Raw genomic sequence first — 25,462 nt, forward strand, 5'->3', positions numbered from 1 at the left:
GTTTTCTTCAGCGTCACTACTACGTGACAATAATATGAAATGAAATCTCGATCTCTATTCCAGCCGCGTGGCCAGTGAAATCGTTAGCTTATGCCTGTTGAGAAGGCCGGTGAAATGAATAATTTAATTTAATTATACTTGCCACCTATTTAAAGAAAATGGTAGTGTTCTGAATGCTGTGATGGTGACAGAAGACAAAACAGGTCGCACAGCTTGTGATGAGGTACGTATAATTCTTGATCAAGAAGTCGCCTTAATTAACAGCTCCAGCTTGTTTATCGTCGATGCAGTTTAACTAAAGCCTGCTTCAAAAAAGCAGTATTATAGAGACATGCATGGTTCTCGCTGAAGAATGTTTGTTAGATCTTATGAAAACACGTACAATATACGGGATCGAAACATAATATTGTACGTGTCTTCTGCATGTACCAAATAGTTCTCATATACTAATCAAGCAACCATCCTTCTCAGCTCACCCTGGCAAGCTTTCGCTCGTACCTACATATAATACAGCGTGCGGCCGCAATATTATATATATCGCACTTGGATTTTATATACGGAACATCACGGCGACGGTGGAAATTCGCCTGGAGTGTCCACACACAATCGCAAAAAAAAAAAAAAAAAAAGCAAAAGTGCAGGAAAGTATGGCGAAAACAAACAATCAAATAGGAGTAATTCCATACGTACAGGAAAATTCTGGCAAGTGAAGCGGAAGTTAATATTTTGCCCTGAAAGAGCAGCTCTTGCTGCACGACGTAAGTCGCATATCACGGCATGCGATACAATGGTGAGTTTGTCAAACGTATCATGATGAACACGCGAAGCACATATACGAGCATCATCAAAGAGAAGTCATATATACAGGTTTTTTTTTTTTTTTTTTTTTTTTTTTTTTTTTTTTAATAGACAATCCAGATTTTTTATAAAGAGGCTATATAAGAGCAGCCAACATAGCATTGTCTTGCAGATGAGTTTCGAGGCTAGGCGGAAATACATTGTCGCTAACAACGTGAGGTTCAGAAGACGAATTAACAAAAAAATTATTAATTTCCTTTTTTATACAGTTGTTGAACTGGCGAATATGAAGGCACTCACATTTTAACGCACGTTATGTTTTTTTACCTCGAAAGTCGCATTTAATTCGATATATTTATGATCAAACTTCGACGGTCAATTCATGCAATACGCTGGAGCGCAGAAAAGGCGACCGCGCGCTGTCGTATCACGACAAGCGCGAGAAAGTAGCAAACCGAACGTCTCAGCTGTAGTCGCGGCAGTTACTGAAGCGTCCCATATTCGATTTGCCTGGCAAGCATGTGCGGCTGTGTGTTGAGTTAGGATTTGCCGCTGTATGTTGTCATTCGAACTTCGCCGCACACTTCTTGAATATATCGAATTATAAGGTGCGATTCTCCAGGTCTTTAAAAGATGCGTGTGGATGAAAATGTAACTGCCTCCTAATTTGCCGTTTAGACAACGGTCCCCACAAGGCCCGAATAAATATGTAATCAATAAATTTTTGCTAATTAGTCTACTGAAGCTCACGTTATTAGCGGCAATGTCCGCCTCGCTTAAGAACTCGTCGGCGAAAACACCAGGTTCGCTTCGTTCATTACTTTTTAAAAATAAAAATCAGTATTATCTAAAAAAAAAAATCCTATATATATATATATATATATATATATATATATCTTCAGTTTCACAGGTCCATCTAAATTAGGCATTCTTATTCTCTATTAGTAAAACGTCGCCGAATAAGTACGCTTTAAAAATCCTACGTTGCAATCACGGTGGTTGCAATGAGCTGGACTGTAACGAATGTAGTGGAGGTTCGACACTCGAAACAGAGCTAGCTGGTACGTAAGCTCAAACGCAGGCCGCAAGCAGTAAATAAGCCTTCTTATAGTCAAAAGAAACCCTATATTAGAAATCACCTTTTTACATGAGAAATTTACTGCTCCTACGGCTTTATAATTACAAAAAGCGCAGCAGCCCCTATGTGAAAACAAGGCGGTCTATGAAGAGCGGGTGGCGCCGCGATGGATGGATGGATGAGGCTGAACCCTTTAAATCGGGCGGTGGCATACGCCACCTAGCCATGGCTATTAACATAATTTGTACTTTGTGGTGGGTGAAATTTCACCCCTGCCTTAATTTTATCCACCAATCAGATAACCTCTGTTTGGTTATTTCTACCCGCTTAAAGTCTATTTTGCCTTCACTGTCCCTAAACCGCGGCACCCGCACTGCAGAGCTCCTAGCGGCAGCCGCCGACATTCATCGCAAACGGTGCCACCCGGAAGGCACACTAGCCAGTATATTCTAGGCACCCGGAAACTCTCGAGTTCACCAAATGGCCACAGAGGGCGAAAAATCAACCGCGGCGCGTTCCAGCATAAGCGCGCAAGTGGAGCTACTGTAATTTGGTCGAATACTTTAGTTTGTACTTTTTCTGCTAGGGGCGCTCAACACGACTCAATATTTGAGCTATTAAAGTACATATAATAACCGACAGACACAGTTACAGTGTCATTTTTTTACAAAATAAGCAGTCTATTGTTTTTATTGGACTTCTGTTATTAAAGCCCGTGCTTTGTTACTTGAATAAAGGTTTTGAGGCCTCACTGACATGTTATCAGCGGCAGCCCACTGGTATCGATTGCAGTCCGTGCTGTTTATCGATTCAAATTGTACGGCGGTTATATTTGCGAACGGGGTGGTCGTTTCCTTTGAGCAGCATCACGCAGGTTCATTTTAATTAGATATCAATAATACCTCAGCCAGTTTATGCGTCCAACATTCGATAGCTGCCACCAAGCGAGTGTGTTTAAAGACGGTGAATTTTATCAGCTGCGGCGTTTCACTGGCGGCTGCATGCACGGCTTCCGCCGTTTGTGATCTGCCGCGTTGCGTCTGGTTGCTCGAAAAAACGTGCTGGCCAGCACGAAAATTCATCGCTGGAACCGAGCACAGTCTGCTTGAAGATTACCCACGAAAGCTGATTAACCTTGCAGCCCCTGGGCTTGTGCGCCGGTGAGTAAAAAAGCAGTGTTTCGCATTTTCAACTTTGAATTTCTTTGCGTGCGAGGTGGATAAAGCAGATTCCTGTTGTCATTTCTTAAAAGTAGAAAATAGTAATAATTATAAAGTTGTTGCCCTTCCAAAGCAATTCAAACGAGGCTCTTGCTACTTTGCCAAGTTGCTAAAATTGCTAACATGAGTACAGCATAAATAATAAAGTTTTGGCTGTTTCTGCATAAATGTACACCGCGATAAATTCACTGCACATTAGTGACAAGTGTACTTCCGGTGATACAGTTAGATTAACTGCATTTGAGACATAATAAGATGACTGTGTTTATTACTAGTATCTGGCAGAAACAATTGTAATCTAATCGAGACTTGACTAAGCACAGCCCACACAAGGACACCACTGAAAGAAATGCACACTCAAAACAGTGTTGTGTGTGTGGGTTTGTGCGTTTTTCTGTCATGGAGCGTTTCGTGCACTGTTCTCTGTCATACATGAATCACAAACTCACGCACACTTCCACCATAGTAATTTAGGCTCTTTTTTCTTTCGACTCCAGCCTCCAAGACGCTGCTCATATTTGGACTCATCCCTTTGGACTCTATTGTCTCTGGACATAGAAGTCAACCGTGAACGTGTCTCCACTGGAAGTATCATCAAGGGCCAGAATCCTCACAGGGTATGTTTCTGAACACTTCAACTAGAACCGTGATTTTTCTTCATTTATGGGACTGACTTTTGTTTCACCATTTTTTGCTTTCATGTGTGTCATGGCTTTGTCATTTCTCTTTTCAGGAAGACGGACAAAAGAGAGATTATTGGTCTGCAAGCTGCCCACGCTAAGCCACAAGATGCTCAACTGTCACCACAATGACAACAGGTCCTCTTGAACTACGTGCCTCACTATGAAATGTTTGGAAGTTTACCAGATAGAGAGGTGTGAGCCCTATTAGGAAAACAGCAGTCTACAGTTCTGTATCATACTGAGTGGGAATGAGAAATTTGACATACAAGCTTAGTTGCTTTTAAGGGCACTTTATGACAATCGGAGAAGTAACATGTTGAGTCCCAACTTGTTTCTTTTGCAGTCATTATAGCCATGACGACCAGAACAGAAACAATGTAGCAAGCTCCTACTTGCTAATGCACAAACTCTGTCATCTGCTATTTGCAAATCAATTTGACGGGCATTAGTACCACGAAGTATCACATGCTCCCTCACAACGATAATTTGTTACATGACAATGCAAAGAATTTTAAAATGATCAAAAGCGCTTAATGCAATTTTAAGGAAATGACACTTCATGTTGACTGAAACTCATTTTATTTTTTGCTTAAAGTACCCTCGGGGCCACAGGCATTAAAGAGGGGAGTGGTTACAAAGTAGTAGAGTAAAACAAACAAGTGCAGTGAGTTCTTGTAACATAATGATTCTCCTGATTATACAATGTTAGCTAATGTTTTGCAAAAAAGTTTGTTATCTGTGATGGCTACGATACTTGGTGGTTCCATTTCTGAGATGTACGGGGCATGAAAGAAAGACTTCGTGTTACATGAATCAATTCCTACCTTACTGCGATGATCGACGCAGTTTGAAATACACTGAGGCCGCAGTATGAGGTCATCATGAAGTGTGGTGTGATAGAAAATTTTATGAAATAGCAAACGATGGTCGACTTTACGGTGATTAGCTAGTGGAATGAGTGCTAGGCCAGTTTACATTGAAGTTATGCTTGCGGTACGGTTATAATTAGAAATAATGAAACGAGTAGAGTTACTGTGTACTAGTTCAAGTGAAGTAATAAGATTAACGCGACTGGGATCCCGTATTGCAGATGCATATTCAAGTTTCAAGCGAATTAGTCTTGTAAAGCTGTAGTTCTAAAGTAGACGGTGCTTTGGAAAAGTTATGCCATAAGTACCCGAGCATGTGATTAGCACTGCTAATGACGTACTTTATATTATTGGTCCAATTTAAGTTATTTATATGATATGACAAAATCTAAGGGAACGTTAGCATGGCAAGTGCTAGGATTAGAATTAGATCTGGAAATGCACATGATTTTACATTTGCTTACTACAAGAGGCTCATATACAGTTTGCATGAAATCAATAACTAGGCTAGTACTGCACCATAAGAGATAGCTAGAAAAGGCAAGCTCACACAACCGGTCAGCCTATTTCACACTTCACAAACATGAGAAATCACTAAAAGCAAATTTTCTTTCTCTTCAAACAGCAGATGACAAAACCTGCGCACGGTGTGCTCCCAAAAATATTTTCAAATGTACTCACAGAATAAATTCAGCTTAACATTCAGCTAATCAACAGTGAACGAGCAAGGGAAACCTCAGCGTGGGAACTGGTCTTCGTCTCGGCCCTCACTAATATGTTTGCTTGGTGAAACGCTGGCTCCAAGCTGAGGCTTCCCTTGGTCACCTGTTACTCAACTGAAGTGTTCATCTCCTTGCAACCTCTTTGCTGTGTTTGAATACATATACCGAGATTATTTTCACCATGAAACCACAAATTCCATTTCCCAAGGATCTGTGAGCATTAATTGGGCTTGCTTATATGTTGATTTAGTGCCCTTGTTTATTCACACAATATTTCCAGAAGTCCTTGTAAGCACTGCTGTCTCCATAACGTTCTTTGGTTTCCTTACAAGTACTCCACTTGTGTCAAAGCCTTTGCTGGCGCACCTGAGCACTAAATGTGCAGCAGAAAAATATCAAGAGCAGAAAATGTGATGTAAAATTTAGCATAACGCCCCCCTCCTACACTTCGTGCCTCTCGCCAATGTGTTATGAGAGCAATGAGACATTGCAGCTCGAGCTTATTTTGCTGACAGTACATTTTTGCCGAGCAATTTTTTGTGTTCCTTTCTTTAATCTAGCTGAAATCGTCGAACGCAAAGAATGTAAAAGGTCAAGCAGCACTGTACGCAATCCAAGTACGAGGGCAGCTCAGCATAAATATCACTGTCTGAACCTTCGTTCTCCCTGCTTTGCGGCACGCCGAACACGATGAGAAAACTTCGCTCGATTTCAGCTTTGGGTCCCAATAAATAGATGGTTATCTGTGTTGTAAACTCAGTGACGGACAACATTAAGTCCACCTGAGCTGTACGAAAATTGTGATCATGTACTGCCTCATTCACCATTGACAATAAACAATGTGAGCTTACTTGTTTGAAGTGTTTTATTGCCAGTTGAGGCCTCTCGGTCACCTGGCGACATAATGAAGATATCTGTAGTCATGTTAGAGTACAGTACACACGAATACCTCCCCGAAAGCGGTAACCAAACGACCAAAAGCGGCGAGCGAGCAGCGCGACCAGCCCTACGAACCGCTACCGTAGCGGCCATATTGCTCACTACATAATGATGATGATATTAGTTTTGATTCTGCCAGCGCCATCTCTCGGTCGCATACTTTAGTTCACAACGCCACCGCTACGCTTATTTTCAAGTGTTGCACTGTGGAAGGTACAGTTTCCCTTCTCTAAGTTTATATGGGTGTTCTGTGACTATAGCCGATCGCGGAGCGGAATCTGGGAAGCCGCGCAGCGCACGAGGCGCTGCCTGTTTTTTCGAGCAAGAAAAGGCGTTGTTTCGAGTTGATGGCGAAGCTGAGCGCACGCTGGTGTGTTTACAGTACCTATAGTACACTCTAGTTTACAGCTATTACAGTGCTCCGTGAGGTTGTATTTTAGAAGTTCGTGAGTTGCCGCCATGTCTTCAAGTGTAATTGTTGCTGGCCTGGCTCTTGCCGCTGTGGGTTTCACAGGTCGTGCCTTACTACGCTCATCGAGAGCGTGGTCGAAGACTTTGCAAGAGAGCTTGAAGAACTTGCCAACCGCCGAATCTTTTGCGGGTTCGAAATACTACAGGGGTGGATTTGAGATGAAGATGAGCAAACGAGAAGCTGGTCTCATCCTTGGTGTGAGCCCGTCTGCGAGCAAGTCGAAGCTGAAAGACGCGCACAAGAGGATCATGCTACTCAACCATCCGGATCGTGGAGGCTCTCCTTACCTGGCTGCGAAGATCAACGAAGCGAAGGACTTACTTGAGAGCGGCAAGTCAAAATAGCTGTGAAATTGCGTCACAGTTGCGCAGGTTTAGTGATGGACCGTAGTATTTCTTCCAGTGAGTGATGTAGACGCTTGAGCAGACGCAAGACCAGTCAGCTTTGATTGGGATTGTGTTTTGAACTTTATTAAGTGCCTTTGGTACTGACATGCAAGGTGCTGTAGTTGAATTTCGGGAGAAATTCATCAAGCCATCAAAATTAGATGAAGCCGCATCAATACATTGGCTATGGTGTGTGTTAATTAAAACATATTTCCCCACGCAGTCTTTGGCACGTGTTTATTCAGTTTCAGCGCACATACGAATTTCTGATGCCATGATGTGGCTCATTTGTTTTGCTGTAAGACGCTACATGCTGCTATCATTTATAGAGCTCAAAGTGATACAAGCTGAAGCATTACTCAGCTGAAATCATGATGGGCATCGCCAAAAATTGCATTTCGCATTTATGTACATTGTTGGTATTGTGCACCAATGCATTTTTGTGCAGCTCCGTTCAGGCCAGTAGCGCAAATTTGTAGACCAGCAGCATTGCCTGTTGTGGGGTGACCAATAAAACTGCAGTCTTTGCATAGTAAGTGCACACTGAAGTCAACTTGTGAAAGCCACATCATCCCTGAAATGCTGCATTAAAAACGCCATGGCTTGGAACTTGCACGGTTGACAGCTGCATCTTTTCGTTATCTGAAAACAGATTTGAAAATATCAGTTGTAGGGACGCATGAACCAGTTACAGCAGTTCTTGTGAGGATCTGCCACACAAGATGTTATAGTGCAGCAAGAGTGGGAACATGTCAAAGCTTTTGTGAACAGGATTATAACGCATCTACTGTCAGGCTCGGTAGTGCCTTTTTCGATTCGTGCAAGGCCATTTGAGAGAAAGCAAAAAGTGTACTATGATGTGCGGCAGTAACTGGCAAGATTCCACTTTTTATGTTCCTTTCTACAGAGTGTCCCTGGGGATCACTGCTGGTTTTCACCAGTGCTCATCATCATCATCAGCCTATTCATGTCCTTTGCAGGATGAATGCTTTGCCCAACGATCTCCAAATACCCCTGTCATGTGCTGGCTGGCCCCATCTTACACCTACGAAGTTCCTTATTTCAATATACCACTGAATTCTCTGCCTTCCTCGACTGCGTCTCCCGTCTCTTGGCACCCATTCTTTAACTCTTAACAGACCGTTATCCGCACTACACATTACATGGCATGCCCAACTCCATTTCTTCCTCTTAATGTCGACTAGAATATTGACTACCTCCATTTGCCCTCTAATCCGCAGCAATGTCTACCTGTCTCTTAATGCTACACATACCGTTTTTCGTTCCATTGCTTATTGCATGGTCCTTAATTTCTCAAGCTTCCTTGCTAACCTCCCAAGTTTCTGCCCCATATGTTAGTGTTGGTAGAATGCAATGATAGTACTGTAGGCACTGGATGCTTAAGCTTTCCATACTGACAACAGTGCCAGATTACGTGGCCTAGCAACCAGAGGAATTGTATCTTGTAGGAAATTGTGTTCACAATGCCTTCTAGCCAGCGTTCATCTCGAGGCAAGTGTTTACATGTTCTGCAGATATATAGTAGAATTGTGCATGCCATATGCATTTGAATGTTGCGCTGGAACGAGCACTGTTTTGCTTGTGAGGTTCAAGCAAGCCATGAAACAAGTGCATGTCTGTTGCTGTTCATATTAGTGTATTGTTCCTGTCGTAGCTCAAGTCGCAAGCATCAGCAGGTATTGTAGGACGCTGAAACAGCTGCAATTCCATGTGGTCAGTGCGCAGTAATCATAGGCCGTTTTTCAGATCACCCACACAATTTATATATACATTGTTTCTCTGTTCATAATTAAGGTACTGTTCTCACCCCCATTCACCTGCTGGGAAATATGGCAAAAGTTAACCTAGAGAATGTGGCAAAGTTCTGACTGGTGTTGCAGAAGTCGCTGGGCGCGGTAGCGCTAAACTTAGCGTCACAAGTTGGTGGCTGGGCGTGATTATGTTGTTGTTTGTTGTTTATACTGTCAACCCAATTAAGGGCCTTTACAGAGTGGAAAAAAAAATAGAAGAAACAAAATTCTGCTACATCTCGAGCAAAAAAAAAAAAATTACAAGGCAGTATAATGGCAGTATCTATAAAAAGTGACATGCAGTGAACAAAGACAAAACTTGTTTTATGCGCACCAGAAACAGAAATACATGCTAAGACGCATTCATATTAGAGAAGATAAAAAAAATTATGGGGTTTTGCATGCCAAAACCACGATCTGATTATGAGGCAAGCCGTAGTGGGGGGACTCCGGAAATTTGGACCACCTGGGGTTCTTTAACGTGCACCTAAATCTAAGTACAGGGGTGTTTTCGCATTTCGCCCCCATCGAAATGCGTATATCAGAGAAGATAACATTCTCTAAACCAGCAGTAAAATCACTGACGGAGGAAGGTGTGACAACTGAATTTGGTAATTCATTCCATTCCTTAATAACCCTGGGAAAAAAGCTGTACTTGAATGTATCATTTCGTGTAACTGGCAGCTGTATGTATAAGCTGTGCCTGTGTCTGAAGCGTTGATCCGGTGTAATTGCGCAGTATTCAGATAAATTTATTTTAACCTGGTTATGAATAATTAAAAAAAATTTAATCGGTCAAACTTCGTCCTTAATTCTAACGCGGAAAGGTTTGCACGACTGCATAGTTCAGTAGGAGAGTGCACGCTCTGATATTTATTAAATGTAAATCTAGAAGCCAGTCGTTGAACTCTGTCCAATTCATGACGGTTAGTAGCAGTGTGTGGGTCCCATACTATCCTAGCATATTCAATGATTGGCCGTATTAGACCTTTGTATGTGCTGTGCTTACGCCGCTCAGTTTCCATTGAAGTGATGCACGAACCTTCGCTCGCTGCGGCGGCGGCGTTTTGACAGTGGTTGTCTGCGGTCATCGAGTCTATTCATGTTTGCTCGTGCGCGTTGACACCACGCTTGTTAATTCAGTTAGTAAGCGAATGTGTCAAGTTTATGCAGCTGATAAAACTACTATCCCTACTCCTTATAGCTCTCTACTAATTTGCTATCGCAATTGATGCTTCGTCTTTCAAGCGAAACTGAGACATTTTAAAAAATTATTACTTTGTCTGCTTCATGCGAAGATAGTGGGTACTTGGACATTAACGTTTAAACATTCGTAAACTTAAACGGATGCAAAACGCCCAGTCGCACGCTTTGATTCTCGGATACGCGCAGCTGCTTGGTCTACATGTTTTGCATACGTGCAGGGCTTGAAAATCATTGTTTTGGTTATAGTGCGGTACCGCTTATAGTGCAGATATTCACGACTCCGGCGACGTACGTTATAAGCGGTCTACACTGTACTGGGCGTTGCGTTGCAGAAGGCTGTTCGAAAGGCAGGTCTGGCTATTGGCGAGCGCGAGCTAGAGCATCAACAACAACCACCGATCATCATTGTCTTCTTTTCCCATACATCGAAGCGCCTGTCATTCGCCTTCAGTACAATTACTCCCCATGGAATAAGGAGCCATCCTGGCGACCTAGTGGCAAGAAAACAGGGGGATCTTAGCACTGCTTGAGTTGGGACAGGTGGACAATTTCTTGGTCGCAATGACGATGATCAGAAGACGGTTCTAACGACTCGATGAGGTAGTTCACTGGAGATGTTTGGTTAAGTACACGATATGGACCCTGGTACTTGGAGACCAGCTTCATTGAAAGGCCAGGAGTAGTGGACGGGACATGCAGCCAGACTAGTGAGCCAGGAGCATAGCACGTAGTTGTAGCGGATGCATCGTGGTGTTGCTTCTGGCGCCACTGGTCTTGTGATATGAATGAATGTGCAAGTTGGCGGCATTCTTCAGTGTATGTATATAACTTCTTGAGATAGAGTTGTGGACTCTGAGGCATCGGGTTGGTATAAAGGAATAGTGTCCATGGTGCAAGAAGGTTTGCGTCCGTGAAGAAGAAAGAAAGGCGAGAATCCAGTTGTGCTTTGAATGGCGCTGTTGTAGGCGAATATAACAAAAGGTAGCACTCGGTCCCAATTGGAGTGGTCTGACGAGACGTACATAGTGAGCATGTCACCTAGGGTGCGGTTAAAATGGTCTGTCATCCCGTTTGTCTGTGGATGACAGGCACTGGTGGTGTGGTTAACGACGCGGAATTCACGAATCAATGCTGCGATGACCTCGGAGAGGAACACACAACCACGGTCACTCAGCAACTCTCGAGGAGCTCCATGACAAAGGACAAGATTGTGAAGAATGAAAGTGGCAACGTCTTTTGCTGTAGACAACTGAAGAGGTGAAGTTTCGGGTTACCGTGGGAGGTGATCGACTCCGGCGATGTACGTTATAAGCGGTCTACACTGTACTGGGCGTTGCGTTGCAGAAGGCTGTTCGAAAGGCAGGTCTGGCTACTGGCGAGCGTGAGCTAGAGCATCAACAACAACCACCGATCATCATTGTCTTCTTTTCCCATACATCGAAGCGCCTGTCATTCGCCTTCAGTAGAATTACTCCCCATGGAATAAGGAGCCATCCTGGCGACCTAGGGGCAAGAAAACAGGGGGATCTTAGCACTGCTTGAGTTGGGACACGTGGACAATTTCTTGGCTGCAATGACGATGATCAGAAGACGGTTCTAACGACTCGATGAGGTAGTTCACTGGAGATGTTTGGTTAAGTACACGATATGGACCCTGGTACTTGGAGACCAGCTTCATTGAAAGGCCAGGAGTAGTGGACGGGACACGCAGCCAGACTAGTGAGCCAGGAGCATAGCACGTAATTGTAGCGGATGCATCGTGGTGTTGCTTCTGGCGCCACTGGTCTTGTGATATGAATGAATGTGCAAGTTGGCGGCATTCTTCAGTGTATGTATATAACTTCTTGAGATAGAGTTGTGGACTCTGAGGCATCGGGTCGGTATAAAGGAATAGTGTCCATGGTGCAAGAAGGTTTGCGTCCGTGAAGAAGAAAGAAAGGCGAGAATCCAGTTGTGCTTTGAATGGCGCTGTTGTAGGCGAATATAACAAAAGGTAGCACTCGGTCCCAATTGGAGTGGTCTGACGAGACGTACATAGTGAGCATGTCGCCTAGGGTGCGGTTAAAATGGTCTGTCATCCCGTTTGTCTGTGGATGACAGGCACTGGTGGTGTGGTTAACGACGCGGCATTCACGAATCAATGCTGCGATGACCTCGGAGAGGAACACACAACCACGGTCACTCAGCAACTCTCGAGGAGCTCCATGACAAAGGACAAGATTGTGAAGAATGCAAGTGGCAACGTCTTTTGCTGTAGACAACTGAAGAGGTGAAGTTTCGGGTTACCGTGGGAGGTGATCGACGGCAACGATTATCCAACGGTTACCATCTGGTGTGCTGGGAAGGGGACCGTAGATGTCGACGCGGTAAAACGGTTGGGCGGGGCTTCGCAGAGGTAATAAGGTGCCGGCGGCGTGTTGAGGAGGATTCTTGTGTCGCTGGCACGTGGAACATGACTGAACATACTGTCAAACAAAACGGTACGTACCACGCAAGTAGTACCGAAGTCTAATACGAGAATACGTCTTCAGGAAACCTGCATGGCCATATTGTGGGTTGTCGTGTAAAGTGGAGCAGATTTCGGAGCGCAGGTGGCGGGGAATGACGAGGAGCCACTTACGGCCGCCGGGATTGTAAATCCGGCGGTACAGCACATCGTCCCATCTGGTGAAGTGCTCAGCCTGCCAATGCAACGTCCGAGAAGTGGGAGCAGGAGTCCGACCAGACAGAAAGTCTAGAATGGAATTAACCCACGGGTCCTTGCGCTGCTCAGATGGCATGTCAGAGATGGTGAGAGCGGCAGTATCGCAAGTAGTATTTGTGAAGCAGACAGGGTCGAGAGGCAGGGGCGAACGGGAGAGGGTGTCTGCGTTCGAATGTTTCTGACCAGGGTGATACACGACGCGGATGTCATATTCTTGGAGGCGTAATGCTCATTGGGCGAGGCGACCACTTGGATCTTTCAGTGACGACAACCAGCACAGGGCATGGTGGTCGGTCACTACGTCAAATGGGCGCCCGTACACGTAAGGATGAAATTTCTCTATGACCCAAATAATGGCAGGACATTCTTTTTCAGTGACAGAATAGGTGCCTTCAGCTTTGTTAAGAGTTTGGCTTGCATAGGCAATGACCTACTCTTCAAACCCATCTTTTCATTGCGCAAGAATAATGCCTAACCTGACACCGCTGGCGTCTGTGTGGTACTCAGTGGGTGCAGAGGGGTCGAAGTGCCGCAGTATAGGAGGCGATGTAAGGAGATGGCACAATTCGTTGAAAGCATCGTCGCAAGCAGGAGACCACGCTGAAAGGTTATTACTGCCAGCGAGGAGCTTGGTCAAAGGGGCGATGATCATAGCGAAATTGCGGATAAAGAGTCGGAAATAAGAACATAGATAGATAAAGCTGCGGAGATCTTTCATGGTACTTGGTTTGGGAAACGCTGAAACGGCTATAAGTTTGGCAGGGTTGGGGAGAATACTGTCCTTCGAAACAACATGCCCTAGAATCGTAAGCTTTCGAGTGGCGAAGTGGCATCTTCAAGTTCAGTTGCAGTCCTGCAGCTGAGAGGCAAGCAAGCACTTGTTCGAGGCGGGTTAGATGGGACACAATATCGGAAGAGACAACAATGTCGTTTAAATAACAGAGGCAAATATTCCACTTGAGGCCTCGAAGGATCGTGTCCATCATGCGCTTGAAAGTAGCAGGCATGTTGCAGAGGCCGAAGGGCACGACTGTGAACTCATACAGGCCGTCGGGCGTCACAAAAGCCATTTTTTCGCGATCGGCCTCCGCCATTGGTACCTGCCAGTATCCCGAGTGCAGATCTAAGGAAGAGAAGAATTCTGCTCCGTGTAGGCAGTCCAGGGAATCGTCGATGCATGGTAGATGGTAGACGTCCTTGCATGTTATTCGATTAAGATGTCGGAATCCATGCAGAACCTGATGAATCCGTCCTTTTTCTTCACCAGCACAAATGGAGAGGCCCAGGGACTGCTGGAGAGCTGGATTATTCCACGTTTCAGCATATCATCTACCTGTTCATCGATGACACGGCATTCTGCAGTCGACACACGTTATGGGCGCTGGCGCAATGGTGCTTGTTGACCGGTATTGATGCGATGAACAACTGTTGATGTTCGACCTAAGAAAGACTGGTTGCGGTCGAAGGAGGCTCGAAAACGCTGCGCAGGTGTGAGGTCAGAATCGATGGCATTGAAGAATATGTCGACAGGATCATTGGTGTCAGCGGCAGGAGCGACAGCACAAATTGGTAGTGATGCCTTATCTCCAAGCAATGCATCCTCAAAAAGGTAGTAAAAAGTCTCGAAGCTCTCCAGACACTCGCTACGTAGTAGGAGTGACAGACATGCAGATGCATTGCACACGTAGATTGCCGCAGAAGCATTGCAGAAGTTGATGACAGCAAACGGGAGGAGGAAGCTTCGGCGACGAGCAGGAGCTAGCTGCAGATGGCGAAAACAAAACAGGTGAGTTAGTGACAGCAGGCGAAAACACAGGCACCAGAACGGCCTACAAAGGGGTGATGTGGACGTCAGTCGCGGCAAACACTTTAGGGGAAGTGTGGTCGTCGAGGTCACGGCACGGCGTTGACAATGTGAGTTCAGCACAAGCACAGGTCCATGAGGGCGTAGTGCGTGGAAAGAAAATCCCATCCTAGGATTACGTCATAGGATGATCGGGGCAGGACGACAAACTTAACGGCATACATAACGTTTTGAATAATTACACGAGCTGGGCACTGAGTGGTAGGCTTGATGTGATGCGAGGTCGCTGTATGCAGGGAAACATCACGATGTAAACGCGGTGGTCACTTTTCTCAGATCGCGGCACAATTTTTCACTAATTACAGAAATGACAGCTCCTGTGTCGACAAGTGCACGTACGGCAATAGCTTTTACCAATAGATCAGTTTTGTTAGGCGGGTAAAAATGAGGTCTTGGAGAGTTCGAGGACAGCGCAGTTCTTGCCTTGGGAACTGTGACTGTCAGTTTACCTGTCGTGCTGGGCTAGGTCGGCGAAGCATCGGGGAGATGGATTGGCGACAGGGAAAAGACGACCGGCGTGAGTCAAACAGGTGGCGTGTAGAAAACAAGTCGGCGACAGGAGAAGAAACTCGTTGCGAATGCTGAGCAGCTTGATAGATTGGGGAAGCCACACTGTCTTGAGAGTGGAAGCTGCGACGATGACAGTGGCGAGCTATATGGCACACAAGACCACATGCGAAGGATATCGGCCGGTTATCAAAGGTATGCCATGGGTTCACAATAGATGGTCCGGTGGGCGAAGAAGGATGGGGCACCGTGCGTGAAGGTGGCGGTGACGTTTAGAAGGACCCGGTGGCTCTGTAGGCACCAGAAAGAGATGGGGCCTGTGGTCTGGCAAGAACGGCAGCGTAAGTTAGTGGTGTGGTGACAGGCAACGGCGGAGGGGCAGCTGGTAGTGCCTGGGTGACTTGCGTCTCAATAACGTGATGAAGAGGTGGGTCTAAAGATGATGTCGCTGGCTCAGATGTGTGGGCGACAAGGGAAAGTTGATGTGCAACTTCCTCGTGGATGAACTGCTTTATGTGCGTCAGTAAAACGGTGCGATCAGCAGCGGCGTCGTTGGCAAGGGTGGAAATGCCTGCTGTATCTTGAGCAGCGCGGCGCGTCGACGCACGCTGCTTTCGCAGCTCGTCGTAAGCCTGGCAGAGTTGTATCATGTTGGCTACTGTCTTGGGGCTCCTAGCAACAAGCATCTGAAATGCATCATCGTCGACTCCTTTCATGATGTGCTTTATTTTTTCCACTTCAGCGAGAGATGGGTCAATGCACTTGCAAAGGGAGAGAACATCTTCGATGTAGCTTGTAAACGTCTCCTCCCTGCGTTGGACTCGACTGCATAAACACTGTTCCATGAGGAGCCGGCGCACGGCGGGACGACCGAAAACCTCCATGATGGCTGCCGTGAAGGTCGACCAGTTCATCATCTCGTTTTCATAGTTTTTGAACCAGAGGCCGGCTACATCAGTGATGTAAAGGTGAACCTTCGTGAGCTTGGCACGGTCGTCCCATTTGTTACAAGAGCTCACTCATTCGTACTCGACGATCCAATCCTCGATGTCCTGGTCGTCGTTGCCGCTAAATATAGGTGAGTCACATTGTCGAGGCACGCCAGCACAGAGGATTGTCGTTGGTACGGGAGCAGCTTGCGATGGGCCAGGATCAGTCATGGTGAAAGCTGATGGTAGCGTCTGGCTGCGAAGTTTCAGGATGAGCAGAACCTCAGCACCTCCACCACTTAAAATGGGGGCGTTGGTCTTCAAGCAGACCTGGGCGTTGCATTGCAGAAGGCTGTTCGAAAGGCAGGTCTGGCTACTGGCGAGCGTGACCTAGTGTGTCAACAACAACTACCAATCATTGTCATCGTCTTTTCCCAGACATCGAAGTGCCTGTCATTCGTCATTCGTCTTCAGTACATTGTAATAATGTATGCGTCTGTCTACTATTTATGCACATATCACTGTACATTCCAGAGTAATCGCTGGTGCTCACATGCATTCTAGAATCTGCAGCTCTGTTTGGGTGCACAATTTGATTAGATGAGACTTTGGGTGTAGAATTGGTGACAACATTAAAGCATTTTTGAATACAGTATGTATCCGCATCCTGCGCCGAGCAACAAATTCGTAACAGTGACAGTCTCGTGAAAAACGATCACCATAAAAAAAAAACAATGTATGTGTGATGGTATGTAATGTACGGAGAGATTTAATGCATATAGACAATTGCACCATACACACCTTAGTGAGTTTGTGTTCAAGCAAAAATTTTGACTGACACCAATTACAAATAAATATTATTTTAGCTGGACTAGTTAAGGTAAGTGGTCCAAGCTGGAAAGTAAATGGGGCCCAGTTAACATATATACTGTCACTGGCACCAGTTTACCTCTAGCAGGAACCGGCTAGCTTTTTTGATATGGGGCCAGTTTCACAGAACTTAACATTGCACTAATTGAGTCTCAGCTGGCTAAAGTTTACATTTTGCTGGGACTAGTTCATGGCCAATTGGTCTTCAAACATAATTATTTCTGGGTGGGGTTCATTTTGTGTGTAGAGAGAAACGAACACACCACAGACATCCTATGTTATCCACAATGTGACTGCAGCTGTTATGTACTTGTAGCTGTCTTAATTGTAATTGAAAAACCAGTGGAGTTTCATGCACAGCTTATTTAGCCACACACTGTCATGGTTCCAGCTTGGATGCACAAACAGAAGTGATTTGTTCAAAAGCTGAAGCTTTAAAGCTTTAACTGCATTAAAACTGAAGCTAAGCTGCAGTATCAAATAAAAACACTGTTTTCATGCCACTGCGACACTAAATAAATAATTTCCACACACGTCTTCTCCAACATAGTTTGTAATGCATGCCATTGATGCTTCTTTGATATAGTATTGCGAAAGAAATTCGGTCAGGGTACCCTCCTGTGTGGTGTTTAGTGGTGCCATCAAATAAGTATCTTTCTAACTGCCGTTGTGCAGGGTTATTTCTCTTATGCTGTGGTACTTCTGTTCCAATGTGGTAGTATATCTATAAATGGCTTGCCTTAAACTTGTTGGTGAGATTTTGCACCCTGATATGCACTGGTTCCTGTTGCAAATAAAAGTGGTTTCAATTTGCAACTGGCACCAGCAACGAATCTTAAGTATAATTAGGAGACCAGACTCAATTAACTGATGCCATTAGACCAGCTGCAATTGGAAATGTGTTTCATGAGTCATGTAGACAGAGACCAGTCAGGTCCTAGCTTTTGATCGAATTATTTGTTTTTGGTTAGGATACAAAATAAATGGAAGCAAACTCTAATAGCAGGTATCTTTCTTTACCTTCCCTTACAGTGGTGGCCATCACTCTATATGTCAAATGGCAAATGCTCAAGCATGACAACATTTACAGTTTCCTGGGCCACCTGCATTAGATTAAATTTTTCGCTGTCTTCTGGGTTAAAATTCTAAATTGAATTTTTGTATGCAGAAGTAGAATATCAGAGCATAACATTTTAAGCAAGAAACTGTTTGAACTAAATCAAGCTTTTTGAGTGAGGTACATTTCTTTAGCCACACCTTGCCTTTTTGATGTCATATTACACATGTCATAAATGATTCTTCATGTAATGCAGTTTGTTTGTTCATAATCCAAAATGCCCCTGAGTAGAAAAGAATCCTTGAATCCAGGTGGACTTCTAAATTGTGACTTTTTGTTTGTAAGTGAGGTTTTATAGGCATGCACGGATCCAGGGGGGATGTCCGGATGTCCTGACCCTCCCCCCCTTAAACTTGTGTGGCCAGCACAAGTAAAGCGGCATGTTTGAAATACTTCTTGCTTTAAAAAATTGGCCGCCATCCCGCCCTGCGAACATGAATGTCCAGTAAAGCTTTATCAAACACTGCGCATGGTCGAGCATTGTATTCACGCTGTTCTTCTGGTGTCTTTAATTTCCGTGGTCTACCCATGGCAGTCTTAGAATGAATTGAATGAGTTCCTAGACGGGTCACCCTTTTATATATGAAAGCGTGGTGACGTCACTAAGTATATATACAGTGAAATCTCGACGATACGAATCTCACGGGGTCATGAAAAATATTCGTATTAGCCGAAATTCGTATCATCGAAACACAATTAAAACTAGCTAAATTAAAGAGTCGGAGGTGAACTCACTCAGGCACGCGCACGTAAAAAGCATTTACAGTATAGATCACTTATAACGTAACTGTTTATAGTGCAGAACTGGCTACAACGTGGCCTTTTCCGACTCCCGTTTACCCTCCCATAGAACTCCATGTATACGCATACCGCTTACAGTGCAGCCGCGTGAGACGGCTGCACAGCCGCGTGTAAGCATACCGCTTACAGTGCTGCCGCGGCCGCGCGCAAAAGCAAGAAAAGCGCCACCGCGTCAAACTCTTCGCGCCCAGTCGCGGCCTCCGCGCTGTCCGGCGCCGCATCCGCGCCTCCGCACTAAAAGAGAAAGGGAGAAAGCCCGTGAGTGCGCGCTGTTCTCTTTCGCGGCCGTCGGTCGACGCGGATCGAAAATCGATTCGTAACAACCGTTCTCTAGCACGTTGCAAAGTAATGAGGCTCAGCCGGGACCACAGAAAAATTCGTATTAGCCGTGATCGTATCATCGAGATTCCACTGTGTGTATATATATATATATATATATATATATGCTGTATGCTTAATTGCAAAGAAAGATATGCCGTTTGCCTTCAATTGTTAACCTGGCATTTTGTGTTTATGCCACGAAATTTTCCGACCAATGAGAGGTATACAGCTTCACTGTAAAAGAAATAAGTTGTTAGCACACTCACTGGGACGCAAATAAATTTATTTCTATTATTATTGATAGTATAGGCATCCGTGCAGTCATCATCATCATCAATCACCATCTCAAGTCAGTCACCCCCTCCCTTCCTTCCTCGAAAAAAAACAAAAAAACATGGATCTGCACCTTGTTATAACCTCTGCACTATATACCATGGCAATTACACTGGAGTGACAAAATACTGGGATCATGTTATGCAACTGGACTGCATGTGCAGTGGAGCAATTAGATGTGCCATTTTGAGCGTGCTTTGCGGAAGGTTAGAGTCTGGCATTGCAAGCACAGGAACATTACATGTAACAGTGAAAAGGCGAATTTCTTGGAGTGTGCAACCAGACTCCTGATGTGATGAATAAAATCCAAGGACACCTAAGCCCTTCTTATGAGTTGTGAATGCGAAAGCATTAATGCCCAATTGAACTCCTCTGAGCGGTCCTTCGAGTTTTATTTTGCGATTAAATTGGTGCGGGTTAATATTTTTTTTTTACAATTTCTATGTTAGCCTGTTAGCTGCAGACCAGAGTCATTTGGACGATATTGTTGCGAAATCAAGGACGCCGCAGGCCAACGACGTCCTGCGCAACGAGAGACCGAGGACGTAGCACTGGGCGCCAAGGCCGGCAGGCGCGTGCAACAGTTAAGCCCAGTGGGGGTGAGAGAGAGAGATATGGGCTGTGTGCCAGCTTCCGAGAGCGAGACGGTGGCACCTGCACGTGGGCGTCACGTAACTGCCTTGCCACCGACAACTAATCTCGCCCGGTGGCATAAGTCACCGTATCTGCTCCGTCAAAGCGCGCTGATGACATGGCGTCGCGGCGATGCCCTCTCCCCTCACGCACCACCTGGCGCTCTTTGCGGCAGCAGGTGATCCGATTTGCCTGCTCTGCTATGTTTGAGGCGCACTCATGATGTGGCGTTGCAGCCAATGAGAATTTAGGTGCCATTTTGCTGCTACAGACGCCGGATTTTTTGCTCAATGGGCCATATCGCATCAAACCTGAAACACTTTTTAGAGGGAATGTCAGTGAATGAGCATGCACATCATAATTATATATGGTGTCAGCACATTGTAAATGTCATGAACATGAACAGCCCCCTTTTAGAACAAAAAAAAAGGCAAAATGTTGTGCCATTAGCAGAGGTGGGCAAATGAAAATTCCCTAATTTTTTTGTTTTCCTCCCTTACCCTCATGCTGCAAGTACCATCCTCACCCTCACCACAAAAAGCTTTACCCACCCTCCCACACCCTTACACTAAAAAGGTTGCTATCCTTCTCTTACGTTCAGTTTTCTACAATTTCAAATAAACCATTTGCTTGACTCGTGAGCTTGGTTTACAACACTGATTGTCTAGTGCCATTCATGTTGTCAAAGTGTGCCTCACTGCTTTGCTTTTAGGTGCTTGACCATGGGTCGGCAAATAAACGGAGCTCACTCAGACTCACTCACAAATAACTTTTGCTTAGAGCTCACTCGTACTCAAACTCACCAAAATTCTACTCAGCCAGGATCACTCAGTCTCATTAGAACTATACTTATAGCCAGGTTCAATCAGATTCAAACTCACCAGATCTATTTATACTTTGCTGGGCTCACTCAGTCTGAAACTCACTAAAATTTTATTCAGCCGGGCTCACTCGGACTCAGACACTCACCCGAATTATACTCAGCCAGAATAACTTGGACTCAAATTCAGCAAAATTCTACTCGTCTGGGTTCACTCGGATTCACTAAGTCAGACCCAAAAAGGTCTTGGCCCCATAGATCTTACGAACTCAGACTTTCTCTTGAATTGAACTTATCAATGACAAAAATACCTTCATACCAGGCGAATATATAGGGAATGCAGAAGGATTACAAATGCTAATAATTTAGAAAAGAGTATGAATGAGAGTCATTAATATACAAGAAATGTCCTTATTTCTTATTCATCACGATGTCTTGTAAGAACCAAATAAGTGTGACGCTCGACCTTGGCAATGCTGGATTTATTTCATGCTAAGATAAAATGTGCAAAAGGAGTCTTTAAAGAATATGCAAATTCTTATTTGTTTGTGCATGCGTGTGGTGTGCACACACTTTTGTTTCTGTGGTACATGTGCATTTTTGGCAGTTCAGGATTGATCACAGTTCTTTCTTTCTAGCACTGTATAAATGAAAGCTCGCTTCGTAAACAAAAGCTTTCCATGCTGGAATTGTGCATTTATCCACGATTTACTATGAAACCGCAGGAGGTCCAGCTCGCTGTAATGCCTTTTGAGGCGTCGGACTTAACACTAGGCGCTGAGGATTTCTTCCGACCTGTTTGGTCCCCAAAATCAACTATAGTTTCATCTATGACACTATATATGTATTATAAGTGCAGATGTGCAATTCCAGCAGTGACACTGCTGACAACCATATTTGCTGTCAATTGCGCTGAACGCGAGCATAAAACATAGAGGATGTAAGATTAAGAGGGAGCGTCATGTGATTGCCGGTAGTCGGGACGCAGCGGCACCTACTTTCCCCACCGGTGCTCCGCGAAAGACACGGGTAAAAGTGGAGGCGGGCATTCATGAAGGCGAGGGGGAAATCGCAGTTTAGGCACAGAGCCGTACATTCCCATGCTTGATCTTTTTTTTTATGCACTCGTGTGATATATCCAGTATCATATTTCTGTCCCCGCCATAAATTTATCTATTATGTTGTGTTTAGATCAACGAAATAAATGGAACCCCAAAATATATTTTTTGCTCAGGGCTCACTCGGACTCGAACATGCCAAAATGCAACTCAGCTGCATGGTTGTCGCGTTCATGTGCAAGCACTGTGTAACAATATTAAGAGATTTTGTCCTTAATTGTTTTCGTGGTGGTAAATAATCTGATGGCGATGTTAAATTTGTAGAAATACAAAATTCCTGAGTTTCCTGAGTGCATGCCAGCCGTGGTGTCTCAGAAACTAATGCTGCTTTTGTCAAGCATGAGGTTACATCTTCCATTTATGCCACAGCAGTTGCACATCGGCAGTCGGTAAAGTAAAAAAAAAAGAAAAGAAAAACTTTAGTAGTAACTACTACACTTCGCTGGTAGTTAAATAAGCCTACATTAATGCACTGAACAGCCGAAGCGAATACTTTTCCAGCAATAAATATGTTTGTTAACAGCATGAAGCTGACCATTATTTTTTACACTGCATGCCTATGGGTGGCAAACTAAATGGAACATGAATGTATGTGCTTAATAAATCGCTAGTAGTGTTTTCATGCCGCGTGTTTCAGGCTGGTTACAGGAATTTGAAAACAGAATTTGTCAGAATTCACCACACCCTCCCTCGCCCTCACCTCATTCTCACCAATCTTCCTGAAGGCGATCCACAACACAACAGGTGAGGGAGGGTGCCTGTGTCTGGTCATTAGTATCTTGACTTTTTCAGTCTACGTATGCTCCACCCTTGAAGAGCATTATTCTCAATCTAGTGACTACAATGATGCCATGAGTCAGAGGTGATTTATTGAGACAGCTGTCAGAACTTGGAGGTATGTGTCATAAAAATGTGTAATGTATGCCAATGACAATATTTTGACTGCAGAGGAGCTTCAAAATTATTGCAAACTGCACTACTGGGAAATTTAGTAAGGTGAAAACTTGACACAATGCTTTGCGTATGCATCCATTCATGAGAGAGCTGTTGTAGACAGCCCACATGAAAATGGTCAAGGGGGATCTATAAGTCCTTGTGGATTTTCAATTACCATACTTTCCTGAATCTAAGTAGTGTATTCTCAGAATGAAAGGATCTAATAATTGTTTTGTATGCTAATTTATAAGTGGGACTCTGTGTTCTTCAGCAGGCTGTAGCTGTTTCAGTTCACAAACTGGTACAGTATAACAGAAGGAGCATTTGTTTTGGGATAATGATAGCAAAACAGGCACAGTAGCCTGATTGGCACTAGTGTAAGAGGATTAAACAGTGCAAGTGAGTGGTTAGAGCCAATTGGCCAGTACTATTCAGAAACATGCCATAGCAAATGCAGCAAACAAAGGAAAATATACAGAGTATCACCATTTCATGCACAATTGTTAACTTGCTAACAAATATTAAAACGCAAATTTTCTCACCTTGACGCAATGTTAGAATTCAGCATTTTAATTTGGCTGTATGAATTTCAGAATCAAGCTCTTTAATTTGCCCTCGAGTTTTATATGCATTTGAATTGGACAGAACAAAGTAGCAATCTTTCTAAGCTTTTAAGTGACTCCTGTGAAGAACACAATAAGCATTAGTGAATGAAATATCATTGGAAGTTCCAACAATAATTACAAGATCAATGTACTTAGAAGCTACCATTAAATTGTTAATTTCATACTGTGTTAGACTTCCGAATGAGCAAGGATGAAATTAAAAATAAGCAGGAAGTTTGTAAATCAGGAAAGTGATCCATTAATTGAAGACATCATTAGTATAGTGTCTCATTCTGCTCTTAGTTTACATCAGATAATGCAGTCTGCATGGTAATGTGCAGCAAAAAATGAAAGCTGATTCTTTTGCATACGTGCTATTTTCCATCTGATATGGTTCAAGACTGACATAGCAACTAGCTAAAATGTAGTATTACATTACAAACCATAGTTGGCACATTCCTTAAAAATTATGAGCTTAATGTTTCAAAATCTTTGTATTCCAGGTCTCCTAAAAGTTCTGTGGGACTTACTCATATTTTCATCCATTTTTGTGTAGCTAATGACATGATTTTTTTTTTTTGCATGCAATGCAAACCAAGACTTACGCTTTGTAGTTTCAGCTTCAGCAGCAATATTGTGGGAGCTTGATTTTGAAAATAATTTTTTGTATATTCCATAAATGCCACACAGAAGGAAGCTTAAAGCTATCATTGTGAAACCATAAAGCCATGGGAATAGTAGGGCTTGCTTTTGTTCCTGAAAAGAAAGAAAGACATACAATTCACATTAATCAATGCAGCTCACACATTTCTCTTGTGCATTTGTATGCTTGGCTGTAATAACTGAGTTACACTTAAGCAAGAGGGGCGATAAAGTTTGTATAACAACACTAATGAATGTCATGGACTAATGGGCATACATATACAGTAAAAGCTCGATGATACGAATCTCACGGGGTCACGAAAAATATTCGTATTAGCCGAAATTCGTATCATCGAAACACAATTAAAACTACTGTCGAATCTCGATAATTCGAACTCGAAGGGGCCCGAAAATTTGTTTCAATTAAAAGGACGTATTTTTGAAGTATTCGTGCACCATAGCACGATGCACGAACGGTGCGAGTCGTGAAATATCGCGGCGCGCAAGCGCATAGCAAGCGCGGGCCACGAAACTGCCCACGCCGGCTAACGGTCGCTTCCCGATAACCATGTGGTCTGTCACTACATTGCTCAATTGTCGACAGACATCATGAAATACGAGTTCTGCCTTAATTTTTTTTTTGTCGAAAGTTTGTACAGTACATTTTTTAATGTCTTTATTTGCTTTGGTGTGCGCATGACTCTTGTCGTTCATTACCAGTTATATTTTTGGCACGGTGAACTACTGTCTTCAACACTGTTTTCTAAAAGTAATGCATAATTTTGTCACAGCAGCCACCGATCTGGGCCGGTATCTTGTAGCGATGCGTTATGCTTTATTCTTTACTAGTCTTATCACCCACTGCTCACGGCCCGCTGATCCCGTTGATAACGTGAGCGGACCGTCGCTGTGACCACTGACCAAGCGCGAAAAGGCATTAGCATCGGAAAGGCATCGCTTCAAAATACCGGCCCTGCAACATGAAACTACACAAGGAAATTTTATCGCACGTGTTGTTTCACGCCCGCTTCTTGTTGGTGGAATATTATAGAGCAGGGACAATAATTGAAGAAAACAA

General features: G+C 44.1%; 2 protein-coding genes and 1 long non-coding RNA gene across 3 annotated transcripts in view; 2 read left to right on the forward strand and 1 right to left on the reverse strand.

The window, feature by feature from the left end:
• Positions 1 to 2,949: 2,949 nt before the first annotated feature.
• On the forward strand, positions 2,950 to 5,534 carry LOC125942714 (uncharacterized). Its single transcript, XR_007465317.1, has 3 exons — positions 2,950 to 3,036; positions 3,594 to 3,713; positions 3,830 to 5,534. It is a non-coding gene; the product is annotated as an uncharacterized LOC125942714 (long non-coding RNA).
• A 1,035-nt stretch (positions 5,535 to 6,569) lies between these two features.
• LOC119436445 (mitochondrial import inner membrane translocase subunit TIM14) lies at positions 6,570 to 7,389 on the forward strand. Its single transcript, XM_037703294.2, has one exon. It carries the CDS (start codon positions 6,769 to 6,771, stop codon positions 7,123 to 7,125), a length of 357 nt encoding a protein of 118 aa, XP_037559222.1. The 5' UTR covers positions 6,570 to 6,768; the 3' UTR covers positions 7,126 to 7,389.
• Positions 7,388 to 25,462, reverse strand: part of LOC119436444 (ileal sodium/bile acid cotransporter) — a 187,406-nt gene continuing 169,331 nt past the window's right edge. Inside the window, exons 5-6 of the mRNA XM_037703293.2 lie at positions 24,348 to 24,498; positions 7,388 to 7,809 (exon numbers count right to left, since the gene is read on the reverse strand). Coding sequence (XP_037559221.1) covers positions 7,736 to 7,809; positions 24,348 to 24,498 — 225 coding nt within the window. The 3' untranslated portion in view covers positions 7,388 to 7,735. The remainder of the gene's footprint in view (positions 7,810 to 24,347; positions 24,499 to 25,462) is intronic.

Source organism: Dermacentor silvarum, chromosome 1 (genome assembly GCF_013339745.2).
Source record: "Dermacentor silvarum isolate Dsil-2018 chromosome 1, BIME_Dsil_1.4, whole genome shotgun sequence".
NCBI classification, from domain to species: Eukaryota; Metazoa; Arthropoda; class Arachnida; order Ixodida; family Ixodidae; genus Dermacentor; species Dermacentor silvarum.